General features: G+C 43.6%; 1 protein-coding gene across 2 annotated transcripts in view; it reads right to left on the bottom strand.

The window, feature by feature from the left end:
• Positions 1–13,085, bottom strand: part of sipa1l3 (signal-induced proliferation-associated 1 like 3) — a 70,907-nt gene that overhangs the window by 19,608 nt on the left and 38,214 nt on the right. For both annotated transcript variants that reach the window (XM_044353934.1, XM_044353935.1), the window contains exons 3-5: positions 7,288–8,022; positions 4,892–5,882; positions 1,995–2,125 (exon numbers count right to left, since the gene is read on the bottom strand). In XM_044353934.1, coding sequence (XP_044209869.1) covers positions 1,995–2,125; positions 4,892–5,882; positions 7,288–7,779 — 1,614 coding nt within the window. In that variant the 5' untranslated portion in view covers positions 7,780–8,022. The remainder of the gene's footprint in view (positions 1–1,994; positions 2,126–4,891; positions 5,883–7,287; positions 8,023–13,085) is intronic.

Raw genomic sequence — 13,085 nt, 5'->3', positions numbered from 1 at the left:
ATATTTTGTATTGTCTCATTCATAAGAAGCTGTGTTTTCTGTGTTGCACTTATAAATAATAAAAAATATAATATAAAAAATAAGGTCAGCTGAATAAAATCAGCTAAAAAACCAGACAGGGCTGATTGAATCCTAACCTAGGCAAACAAGGAAGACACAGGAAGATGTATGTAATATATTATTGATATTAAGATAGCTGTATTGATCTCCAGTTTCTTCCACAGAGAGGTCAGAGGTCAGGCTCAGCTACAGTACAACACTCCTGGAAGTGGAAAGGTTGATGATTAGTAGCCTGGGAGCTTGAAGTGGGTCCATCAGATGAAGGATGGTCTCACTTCTACTCATAATAGTATCCTGCTGCCCTGAAGCTACACTTTTCCTTTCTGTCCAACACACACACACACACACACACACACACACACACACACACACACACACACACACACACACACACACACACACACACACACACACACACACACACACACACACACACACACACACACTGCATGTGCTGTGTGTGGAGGATTTTAAGCCCGGCAGTATTGTGAATTAATATTCTGCTCAGTGTTGTGCTGCCACAGAGTGCTGCTCCCCAGTGAGGGGAAATTGACCTGCTTCAAAACAGTAAGACTATAATAACTTCAGATACAGTTGGGAGGAGTGCATTGTTCCTTCTTACCACACTCTCTCACACACACACACACACACACACACTTACGACTACACACACATACAGGTTCATAAAAAATGCATGGCAGATTCTAGAGCTGGCAGGGGCTAGAGAGACAGTTGAACCTCAGAGACTCGGGTCTGCTGCGAAGAAATAAAACCTGATTGACACACAGCAGAAGTTATGGAGCTATCTTTTCAATTCGTCAGCTTCCGTGTGACGGGGGAGTGAGTGACTGCGACGTGCTGAGCGGGAGTGTGAGAGGGCTGTGAGTATAAATGTGTGATGGAGGGGGAGAGGAGGGGAGGAAGAGGAAGTTTCTCCACCTTGCTGTGTCAGCACTGCTGCACAGAATTAAATGACAGACTTAAGGTGGATGGATATTTGAGAGTAGCTGCAGCTTGAGCGGGAGAGAATAAAAGTCTGCAATCAATCTCTTTTTTTTTTTCTGTGTGGGAACGGTAGGCCTGGGTGTGCTGGCTGTGTCTGTTAGCTGAGCTCTGTGTACTTAGATGGCGGAGAGGCTCCATTGTTAGAGCAGAGCTAAGGTGATGAGGCCAGGCAGCCATGTAATCCAGCTAAAAACAACACAGCACCAGCCGAGCAGACAATACACTCAGGCTGGGGACTACAACAACACAATGAACACAGGCAAACTCTGCTGTTTGTTGGAGCGACCTTGACAATTTTAGCCAGGTGTTTATAACTATAATATAACTATTATATACCTATGATTAAATGCTCACCAAACACAGGAAAACCCCAGGAGATTAACAAAATATTTCTAAAGATAAAGCCACCAACTCACAGATACCAAATTATAGCCATGAAAAAAAATTGAAAAGCTTCAGCCTGCTGCATCTCTGACTAACTGACCAGTCTGTAGTTGAGTCGAGAAGGGAAGCTGCAGAAAATCTTGACTAATTCTCCATAAATAAGAGCCTATTATTTAATACATTAAGAGTATTTGATCAATAAAAGGAGAAAAGTGGTTGGGTGTGCTCCCTGTGAGCAGGCCAAATGCTTTGGCCAGAGCGGCCAGTGTTTGGTTTGGCTTCTCTGTGTTGAGACTGGGCAGGTGGAATTTTCCACTGGCGGAGCAGAGAGAGGGGGCGAGGAGCGACGGAGGGGAAGGAGGGAAGGTTAAAATCAGGGCAGAGAGGGTGAAAAGTGTCACACAGACAAGCAGGGCCACGCAGGGAGGGCTGGGTAAAAACTACAGTAGTAAAAGAAAGTCCCTAAAGAATAACGCTCTCACTGACTCATCACTGGCTCATCACTCAAACATCCACATGACACACAGGCGGCAGATTTTACATACCTCGCTTGTTCTGACGATGAGGCGGTACTGATACTGGTCTTTCAGGTCTTTGGTGTCTTCCAGTTTCTCCCTGCGGATGCTCACAGCCACGGGGCCCAGCTTATCATCTGTCCCAAAGTAGTTTGAGTGCTCTGTGAAGAAAAAGGAGAAGTAGATGTTCAACTTTTGGAGAAAACAGTTTTATCTGCAACATGGACTTTTGTTGTAACCACATATATGACTGGATATATCAACTAATAGGGGGAGGGTTGAGTCAGGCCACGTATCTTGTGAATCTTTTAGATATTAGTCAACAAAGAAGCCAAACCTCTCAAATGTTAAATGTTGTCTAAACTAGTGCTGAATTTATTATTTGATCAACAGAAAATGAGTTGGCAACTATTTTGGTAATAAATCAGTCGTTTAAGTAATTTTTTTAAGCAAAAATTCCAAAAACTTCACTGGTTCCAGGTTCAGATGTGAATATTGACTCATTTTTAGTCTTGATAGTAAACTGAGAATCTTTTTTATGTTGGAGTGTCGGTCAGACAAAACCATCACTTTAACAGAAGTAGTTTGTCTAATTTAATAATTGTCAGATTGATCATTAATAAAAATAATGGTTAGTTTCATCCCTTGTCTAAACACAAGCAGCCGTACAAGAACTTCCAATCCAGTCTTAAATTGGTGAAATTATTATTTAAATCAGTAAATATCTCAATTAAGATAAAGTAAACAAGACTATACTTCTGACCAGATGTTTGATGCTAACTTTTTCAGTAGTTTGTTGTGGTAATGCCTGCTGCAGACACATTTGGGTTGATACCAAAAATGCATTGAGGTTTAATACCCGCCACTAACAGGAAATATAAGCTTGAGAAGAAGAGGAGGAGAATCTGACAGACAGTAAGAAGGGTTTGGGGAAAAGGTACTGTGTGTATGAAGTAAGCTGACAGAAGGAGAGGCACTCAGGACTGTGACAAAATGACACGTACATGTTATCTAATAATCAATACTCAGGAAATTAGCTAACACAAGGCATGACCCTGGGGGAAAAAAAAAGAAAGGACTAAATAGTTATGTGGCGACAGACGAGAGATGCTGGACATTTTTCTGATGTGTGTGTTGTGGGCTGCACTACAAAAGGAGGATTTGATGAAATACATTTAGCCTCTATGTTTAACAATAGCTGGAATAAGACTATAGAGGAACAAATATGTCCTGAGTCTCGTAAATCCAGGAAATTAACAAAATGTGGTGTCATAAATCGCCAATTAACATTCTGTGGCTTGTTACCAGTGTTGGCACACAACATATTCCTCCATTAAGAGGCTGAGACAAAGTTATCAACACACTTCACAAACATCTTGCATGTCCTCTTCTAAAGCTCCTAAGCTAAGCTGTGCTAATGCCAACGCCACAGGCAGTGTGGGAGTTGAGACGCAAATTCTCCAGACACTCGGGGACGAATCTTGTATTCCTCCTCTATCCCCCCCTCTTATTGGAATGAACCGGGACGAGGTGCACGTTAAGAGACTCAGGCCTGCTTAGCTTCCATGCTATGTCCTGTGGTGAAACTGTCAGCTTTTTGATGAGGCTTTCTGACGTGCACACAGGGCACATCACAGCACACACTCGCACAATCACAGCAGCGTTCTGGGGGACAGCTAAGCTGGAAACGAGTCAGCAGATGAACATATTTTTGGAATGATAACCTTTATCTGTGTGGCTGCAGGCCTGTCCCTCACACACACCCACACACACGTACACACACACACACACTCACACTCACACACACACTCTCACACACGCTTGCTTGCACACATGTGCTCCTAACAGCATCTGTCATTAATTAGGGTGCAGCCAGATGATGCTTGCCCAGGGGAAGTTTCATACACAGTGTCTGAAGAGGTGATGTTGACAAGAAATGCCCACATGTCATGCACTTGTACGGACAGGCACAGATCTCACACGCACGCACACACATACAAACAATTCATCTCTGAAGTTAAGCATTTCTTCTCACATTGAAAACCAGATGTAAAACAAAGCTGCCCCGGCTGAATATGTGGTTCTTGTTATCATGCAGAAAGGCAGGTGGTTTATCATCAGCTCAGAGTTTGCCAACAGTCCAGTGGCAGGTACATGTGTAATAAAAACTCTGGGAGTGATGCCAGTTTGGCCCGTTCTGCTCTGCTCGGGCCCAGCTGGATATTAACTGCCACGGATGAGACGTGGGGACTGACACTAGAGAAACTCTGGCAAGATCTACACTGATGAATAACAGCGAGGGGCCCGAATCAGAGAATAAAATGGGATCATCAGTATGTATACTGGGCTGCAACTCATTTAGTTATCATTAATGTCTGTATGTGGACTGTTGCCTGCATATGTTGGATGCTTTTTGATTGCTTGTTTGGTAAAGTTAATAATCATTTAGTTTATAAAAAGTAATAATCAAGTTCCCAGAGCTCAAGGTGACATCTTCAAATTGTTTGTTCCGACCAAAAAAAAACAAAACCCAAAGATATTCAGTTTACAATGATATAAAACAGAAAAAAGCTGCAAATCATTACATTTGAGAGGCTGGGACCAGCAAATGTTTTATATTCATGCTTTATAATTAACTTAAAAAAATGAATCTAGTGTTCATGAGAATTAATGTTGGGTTTGCCAGTTTCTAATTAAGATCCAGAGAACGTGTTGGAATGAAAACTGTTAAACCATCAATAAACCGCAGCTGCAACAACATGTATGTTATAATACTGTGACCATGTACAATCAATTTTCTCTCAATATGTTTGATTCTTGTGATCCTTGCACAACACAGCTGGCACCAACATCAAAGAATATTTATGGGTGAATTGTGAAATCTGCTTTACAGTGAATGTGTTTGTGTTTGTGTTTGTGTGTGTTACCTTTCCCATGGAAGTAGTCTCTGTAGTACCTGGCCCCCAGGTCAACATGCTCTATGCTGTACAGTTTCAGCCTGTCCAGTCTTGTAACCTGCTGTTCAATAGGCACCTCCAGCACCGAGACGCTGGCGTTACTCTTCCTCAGCCAACCCCTTCCTCCCTCTCCTCCTCCCTCCCCTCCTCGCTCTGCTGACGAGCTGAGGAAGCTGATGTTGCGCTCCCCGTGGCCCCCGGTCTCATTGAGGAAGTGGGGGCAGCAGAGGAGCAGTGGGCTCGAGCTGTGGGCTCCAGGAGGCCCGTCCAGAGGGTCCATGCCCAGAGAGGGCGCTGTGGAGGCAGGGTCGAGGCTCAGGGTCAGATCCTCAATGCTGGAGTAAACGGGGTCATTCCCACTCGGAGCCGAAGATCTGGACACAGACAGAGACACTGAAGCAGCCGATGCTCCCGTAGCGGTGTTCCTCCTCTGAGTGACGTAGCCGCGCTGAACCGCCGCCTCGTGGAGGTCAAACAGGACGCTCTGAGCGTCGAAGTGGACAAAACTCTTGGGGCACACCCACGGTTTGTAAGAAGTATCTGTTGAGCCCCGCCCTCCTCCATCTTCACCACTCTCTCCTTTCCCTCCATCCAGCTCCCCTCGACTGGAGCTGCGAAGTTTCCGAAACAAAGAGGAGGTGCCCAGTGACGACTCCGTCCCTCCGCTTTTCTTCCTTACTCGCTCAGCTCCATCCTTCCTTCCTGTCCCTCTGTCGTCCCCACCCGGTGTGGGACCAGGTGAGGGAGCGGAGGGCAGGGCTGCGCTCGGTGGCGAGTCTGGAGCGCGTAGCAACTCCCTGAGGCGTATTGGAGCTGAGCTGCGCTGGTCAGGCCTCTCCTGGTGGAACTGGCTGAGCATGTCGAAGAAGCTCTGCTCGGGAATGCCCTGGATGTCGATGGAGGAGGTGCTGCCATACTCCCTGAACAGGTTGCCCATCCCCCCTCCTCCACGAACCTCCACCTTCGAGCAGAAAGAGGAGAGAATTTTCACTTTATGATGACATATCAGTGGAAAACAAAACAAAACAAAAAAAACTGATTTTTAATAATAAAAAATAAAGGGTGCTTTCACATCTAAACTGTTTGCTGCAGTTCAAATGAACTCAAATGAACTCTGGCACATTTGCCCACTAAGTTTTTTTGGGCTCATGTAAAAGATGTCAGTTGAACTCTGCTGCGGGCCAAACAAACAGGCTGAAACCGCATGAAAAGGTGGGCCTCCGAGCAAATCGGGTGCGGTTCATTTGTGGTGTGAAAGCAAAATTCAACAACCACCATCAAAATATAAACTACTATTTAATCTATCATGAACTATCAATGAAGCGATCTGTACAAGCAAGCAGTAGGAGTGTAACGGTTCATGTATTTGTACTGAACTGTTCAGTACAGGATGTTCAGTTCGGTACACAACTTTCCTCGGTTCGGTATGCTCCCTGACCCAAACAATTACTGTCAAAATAGTTTAATAATTCACTTACAATGACGTGCATAACAATTATTCTAGTGCTTGAGTTCCACCCAGACGTTTTGGCAGTGCACCACTTAACTGTAACATGCAGGCAAAGAGTATAGAAGCTTACCAGCTTAGCCAAGTTACCCTGGTTACTCATATACTGTCGCTGCCATCATTATGATTAAAATATGCGCTGTTATCCTTGTATTTAAATGATATCGTGTCTCCCCGTCTCCCTCCCCTCTCTGTGACAGTCGGCTTTTCACTTCGCCTTTGAGTAAAGCCGTTCAGAACAACAATAAACACATTTGATTTCCAACGTGGTCAGACGACACATCGTAAGAATCAGTTCTGAGTGAACAATAAACCAGCATAAAATAGCTGTTAGCAGGTGTCCTGACTCCCTGCAGGAAACAGGAGGGTTGTTTTCCCTTTCCACTGGAGCACAACTAAACTGTTTCAATAATAGTTTGGGCCAATGAGCCATTGTTGGATGTTTACATTTAAAAAAAAAAAAAAGAAGACCAACATATTATTTTCCACCTTTCTTTTTTTTTCTTGTTGTACCGGAAATGTACCAAACCATGAATTTTGTGTACCGTTACACCCCTGGACAGAAGCATATACACTTATACAAAGTCATGGTGACACATATATGTATCAGGAAGAGTGACATTAAGCCTTTAGGTCCAGTGTAGCATTGATGGCGCAGGATGACTAAGTCTGCAAATCTGTCCAATCAATGAGTCAGTTTGTATTCATGTTTACCTATCTTGGTTTGTCAGTAAAAAGCCATTGTGAACAGACCAGAACTAAAAAACAACAATGAATATATAATTTTTTTTCTTTGCTCTGGATCATAAGAACCAAACTACTGTTGTGAAAACACCTTAGAGGAAGATTTGAGGCTCACCTCGTTCTCGTCTTGTTCGCTCAGTGTCACCTCACTGTTGGAGCGCTGCCTCAATGGGGGGAAAACACGCAGGCTCAAGGGTGAACCTCTCTCACCGCCAAACCCTCCACCTCTGAACTCTACATCCTTGGACCGTCGTCGTGGCAACCTGGCGACTCCACCCCGCACCAACCCGATTTCAGAAGAAAAAACTGATGAGGACATTGAAGTGGAGCAGTCATCTCCATGGTGATTGTTGCCATATTGCCCATTTTCAAGCAGCGATTCCCGGGACTGTGCTCGACGTGGGGGCCACTCTGCAATACGCGCCCGAACACCCATTTTGGGCACTGAGATGCGTGGCTGCATCGCCGGGTCTGTGGGGCCAGGCACCAAGTGGCCATTGGGGGTGTGACGAAACGGAGTGTGCTGGGGTAACCCTCCTCCTCCTCCTCCCCCATCTAGGAGGTCCGAGGAGGTGCAGGTGACCCCTCTGTCTCTGTAGTTGTTCATGGCACCCCAGGAGAGCTCAGGGCAGGATAGAGGCCAGGTGGGCAGGGGGCTGGCATCCCATGTCAGGAGGGGTGCTAGAAAAGAGGGAGAGGGGGGGCCCCACACACACTCTGCTGACGGTGCTGCGGCCTCCAGCTCCCAAAAACATTGCGGGAAAGACTTCACTGATCCATGACGGACCCGTTTGAGTAAAGACTGTTCCTCTTCTTCTTCTTCTTGGACTATTTTCAGTTTAATGCAGATCTGAGGAAAGAAAAACAAGGAAAAAACAACATATAATTTCCAACAAATCAGCTTCAGATCATCAGCACAAAACCTCTAAAACCAAAACAAATTAGATTTGAAATACATGTTGTAAATCACACAGCTCGTGTGACCCAAATTCTTTTCACAGACAAAAAGAGAAACTGAGCAGTGAATTCTGGAAAGAGCGAATCACTCAACTGTAAAACAATGTAAGACTGATAACACAGAGAGAGAGAGAGAGAGAGAGAGAAAGAGGGAGTGAGAGAGAGAGGAAGAGAATAAGGTGCGGGGATATGACAGAGGATTTCTCCCATTGAGGCTAATCTTCAGGAGGCTGACAAGGGATATTATTATCACACACACAGTGCACTCGAGTGCATGTGCATGCACACACAAGCAGTCATATACCCACAGGACATGAAGGCTCTGGCCGCTCTGCTGCAGATTAAAACCACTGAAACACTCAGCTAATATTATCGGACTAGAAAGTAATAGATCCCAACAGAGGAAAAGCTCAGTGCACAATTTAAACACTTCAGCACTCTGGCAAATTCTCTACTCACGTCTTGTATAGCCTAGATGAGTGTTAAGAGTATGCAGTGTATGCTGTGTGTATGTGTCTAATGAAAATATGTATGTTTGGGTAATTGAGGATTGAGAGGTGATTGCCCTGACTGGTTTACCGGCCGTCCAGACATGACAGCTCGTGACTTATTTTGTTGTCAGCTTAGCACAGATCGCCACATAGCTGAAGCTAAGACAGACAGGAGTTAAAGCAGGACGTCAGGAGAGAGAGAGAGAGAAAAGGGCGAATGCACAAAGTGACCCAACAGCTGGAGGGGTGAGGTGGGGTAAATCCAGAAATAGAGTGATTGGACAGACTCAAGAAAGAGCGAGGAGGAGAGCGGTACATTGCTCAGTGAACCACAGCGGCATGCTTTAATGTGACAGTCACATAACATCAGGTCTTAAGAAATCCACCAGCCTTGTAAAGACTCTTGTTTACTCAGAGGTATCTTACATCTCTCCTGAGGTTTAATGTAATGATTTTTTTCAGATATTAATGTCTTACATGATCACTGCTTGTGCACAGGAATACTAACAGAGTGTCTTTTGACCTTATTACTCCTTATTAAAGGTTACTTGTTATTTTAGTGATCTAAAAAGCTAAACGAGTGCAAATGTTGAACTCAGTGTAAGGCTCCCAGCAGACTGGATCATTTTTCTTTTTTGGTTTTCAAGTCGTGGTCAAAGTTTTTAGGTTGTGAATACAGTGTGACCTGTTGAAAAACATTATAATGACAGTCTGTGGTGGTGGTTAGATATTCTGTATGAGTACTTCAGCTAAATATGTAAAATTTAAATGTTCTCTATCCATCTCTGCTGTATTCAAACTGCTAGTGCTTCTTTTCCTTTCTGCTAAATTTCCTTTTCCATTCTCGAGTTTTTGTCTAATCTTATTCTCTACATAGTTCTCCATCCTTGGATTAAAGCTCTTTTATCTCCACGAGTCTCTTCTAAAACCACCAAAGTAATTCAAATATGGGCAAAGGCCAAACGAATATCTGCATATATACCTTTTACAATGTGCTTGTTAAATTTCAGACTCACCAGTTTCACTCATTCCCTCTTTAGATCCCTGCATCGTGCTACTCCATTGTACAATGACTCCATTTAGCTTGCATGTTACTCAAAACCTTCATCTCATGCCGCACTTACACCTGTTTCGTCTGCAGCACAATCTGCAGCACACAGCCCATCGCAGCAGTTTATTCACCAGTATGTTCCGTTTTTATCCAGATAACACTTGACCTTTCATATTTCACAACTGTAAAACTGTCTTCCACGATGAATCAGACAAGAGTGTTAACATTATTACGCTTCAGACAAAAGCAATAAGGAAATTTATCATATGATGCAACCACAAGCAGACACACACACCCACACACCCACACACACACACAAAGTTTAATTGTACTATCATTTGAACTGGTTCACATCTAACATCATTAAAATTTGAGCACTTTCATCGATCGCACTGCTGTTTCAACATGCAAACATTGGGTTTAAAAACTGGAGGAAGCTACACTTGTCTAAATGAAAAAGGGTTAAACATCTAACAGCCAGCAGAAAGCGAACATTAGGAACTGTTTTGTTGTGAGAACAAATCTGCTCGTCTTTCTCCAGCTGCTTCAGTTTTTGTGAATCCCACAAATGTCAACTCCTGTGGTGACTATCTTGTTATAAAGTCCGATTTGCATAACGTTGAGCTTTTCATTGTGTCAAGGCAGCTCAGAGTGGTTTGTGTGTCTTTTATGATAGACAACGCCTTCTTATGAGCCCTCACTGAATTCATTTCTGGCCCCAAGACTGCATTACTCATTCACTCATACATGCACACAAGCACCATCAACAAAACTCATTCACAGCAAACAAAATCCCCCTATAGTCATACAGCCGCGCAAATGTATCATGTCTTTGTTTTGGAGAACCACAGGCACCTCCGGGCCAAAGGCTCCCGCTCTGATCATGCTTTCTGACAGAGTCTTTCCTCATCCGGAGGGCTGTCCTGTGATCCACAATCAGGCCCAATCCCAGATTATCCGGCCCCAGCTGCAGGAGCTGCAGAATGGTTTCATTATGTGTCTGAGGTGCCTGATGAGAGAGGCGATGGAGTCAGTGCGGTCTGATCTTTACCAATGACGTCTGTCAAGATAGATGGCCTGTGAGACAGCTCATCTGTGGGCTTGTGGTGCTTCTAGCAAAATCAGTACAACAAGAATCTGAGAATAAAAGTCTACAATCTAACATGTTGATGTTTTACATGTGTTATGTTTATGTTCACCATCTCGGTTTAGCGTGTTAGCATGCAAACACCTGCTAATTAGCACTAAACACAAAGTACACCTGATGATGGGAATATCACTAGTTTTTCAGGTATTTTATCATAAACCAAAATACTAGACAAGCTAAAAAGTTTTCCTGATGGTGGTGCTAAATGAAAGTCAGGAGATCACAAAAATATTCCAATTCATCCTGAGGGGAAAATGAATGTCTGTAACAAATTTCATGGCAATCCATCCAACAGTTGTTGAGATATTTCCAACCTTGCCATCCACAGAGGCATGCTGCTAGCATGACTAAAAACAAAAGAATATCTCATGCTCTTTTATCCTGACAGGTTAATCGGCTCAATAGCGATGTGTGTCTGGCCTGGCGTGGTAACACATGTTATCACATCTCAAAAGTTGACCCATATCCTTTTTCTCACTTTACTTTCCACAATCTGCCTTTCAACCACAAAGCTGACAATCATCGTTTTCTGCATTACTCATCACCAAATAACAAATTAACATGATGATATGTTGCTCTCAGGTTGTTGAAAAAAGCAGAATTACAACTTAAACACACTTAAATTATATTAAAAGGGGGTAAAATACAAGGACAGCAGGGATTTACTATAATCACAAATCTGTCAAGATGTGCTAAAACGGAAGTTACTATAAGATTAGTATGTGTAAAAAAAAATCATCTAAACTCAAGGCCCACTCACTAGCGTTTTCACAGCTTTCAACAGTCTCTCATGGTTTTCATCAGTAAGCAGAACTGACAAACAATAAGGACTGTAGTCTCCTGGTCGATTAGTTGGTCGATATGCTCTCATCCGACCAAATTCTCATTGGTCGAATAATTGCCATGTTACTTTCATAAGGAGAAAAGTGCCACATCAACAGCCTTCCAGGATTAATCCATTATTTCCTGCGGCGGGAGGGACAGACTAACAAATTACCTGTGAAAACGGGAGTGTATTCAAAACACCCCCGTAGATTTCACAACTTTGAACTCGACCAACCAAATGGAGACTGCTGGGTCTACTGTACTCCACGTTTACTGAGCATTTACTGAACGTACTGAACGTTTACTGAATCAGCGTTTCTCCTACCATTATAACAACGAGAACCCCCGCCAGGCCAAAAAAAATTTTTTAATGCCAAAAATAACACCAAATATCCATTCATTCGGACATTGATAGCCTCTGTGCAGCGCTGTTCTGATACGCGAGTCAACCTCTGCGTCGTTGCCTGGGAAACTCTTGGTAGCGTAGCTTCGTTAATGTTCCGTAAATGTTTGTGTAGCGAGTGGGAAAGCGATTAGCAGGAAGGTGACGGTGGATGCAAGCGGAACAGAGGAAAAGGTTAGCGGTAAGTTGTCAGTCTGGCAGTAAATGTACAGTACAGACTACAGTGTGTCAGTTAATAAATGCTAAAAAAAAGTCACGTCTGTTGTTTCCCCAAGTGCTGGAAAAGTGAAGGGGGTTAGCTCCAAAGTTAGCAAGTTGAGTTCACTGCACTGCACTCTGTCCCGTTCCCCCGCGACTAATCGATTAGTTGAAGATTATGTACGATTTCTGTCGACCGAGATTTTCTTTGGTTAACTACAGCCCTAAAAACAACCAAAAGTGTTGTGAGGGGAGGAAACATCCACACAATCTTTAACCCAAGAAACAGCATCAGTATCTGATCAGATCATCAGTTTCAAACACTCAAACAGTAAATTTGTAGCAACAATTGCAAAATATCAGTTTAGTTTAGGGCTACAGCTATTCTTACACTGTGCAGAGGAGGGGAAGCGCCAATACACTGTACATCACAAACCACATATCCGGGAGCTAAATGTGAAAGGTTTTTTGCTCTATTGATAAGATAAAGGTGACAGCTGGGGGGTGGGGGGCATATTCAAAGTAAACCACTACTTTTTAAACCAAACAACAGCATAATAAAATATGATTATCAACCAAGAGCAAGAAGGAAATCTCTAGAAATCCAGAGAAGATCCGTGAAGAGAAAGAATTAAATCTGTATACACATTCAGCTTTGGCCCAGACATCAGAAGATAAAGCACAGACATTTAATGCCTTTTAATTACTCACATACAGTAATTAGTTAGCTCAAGGATGTACCTCCCTTGTTCTCACTCCCCCCGTCTCTCCCATTCATGCTCCCTTTCTCCACGCCCGCTCCGACTTGTTCTGCATGATGCAGGCTTGGCCCAAGCACCGC

Source organism: Thunnus albacares, chromosome 6, assembly GCF_914725855.1.
Source record: "Thunnus albacares chromosome 6, fThuAlb1.1, whole genome shotgun sequence".
NCBI classification, from domain to species: domain Eukaryota; kingdom Metazoa; phylum Chordata; class Actinopteri; order Scombriformes; family Scombridae; genus Thunnus; species Thunnus albacares.
The sequence above is the reverse complement of the archived record's forward strand: the minus strand, read 5'-3'. Positions and strand labels throughout refer to the sequence as shown.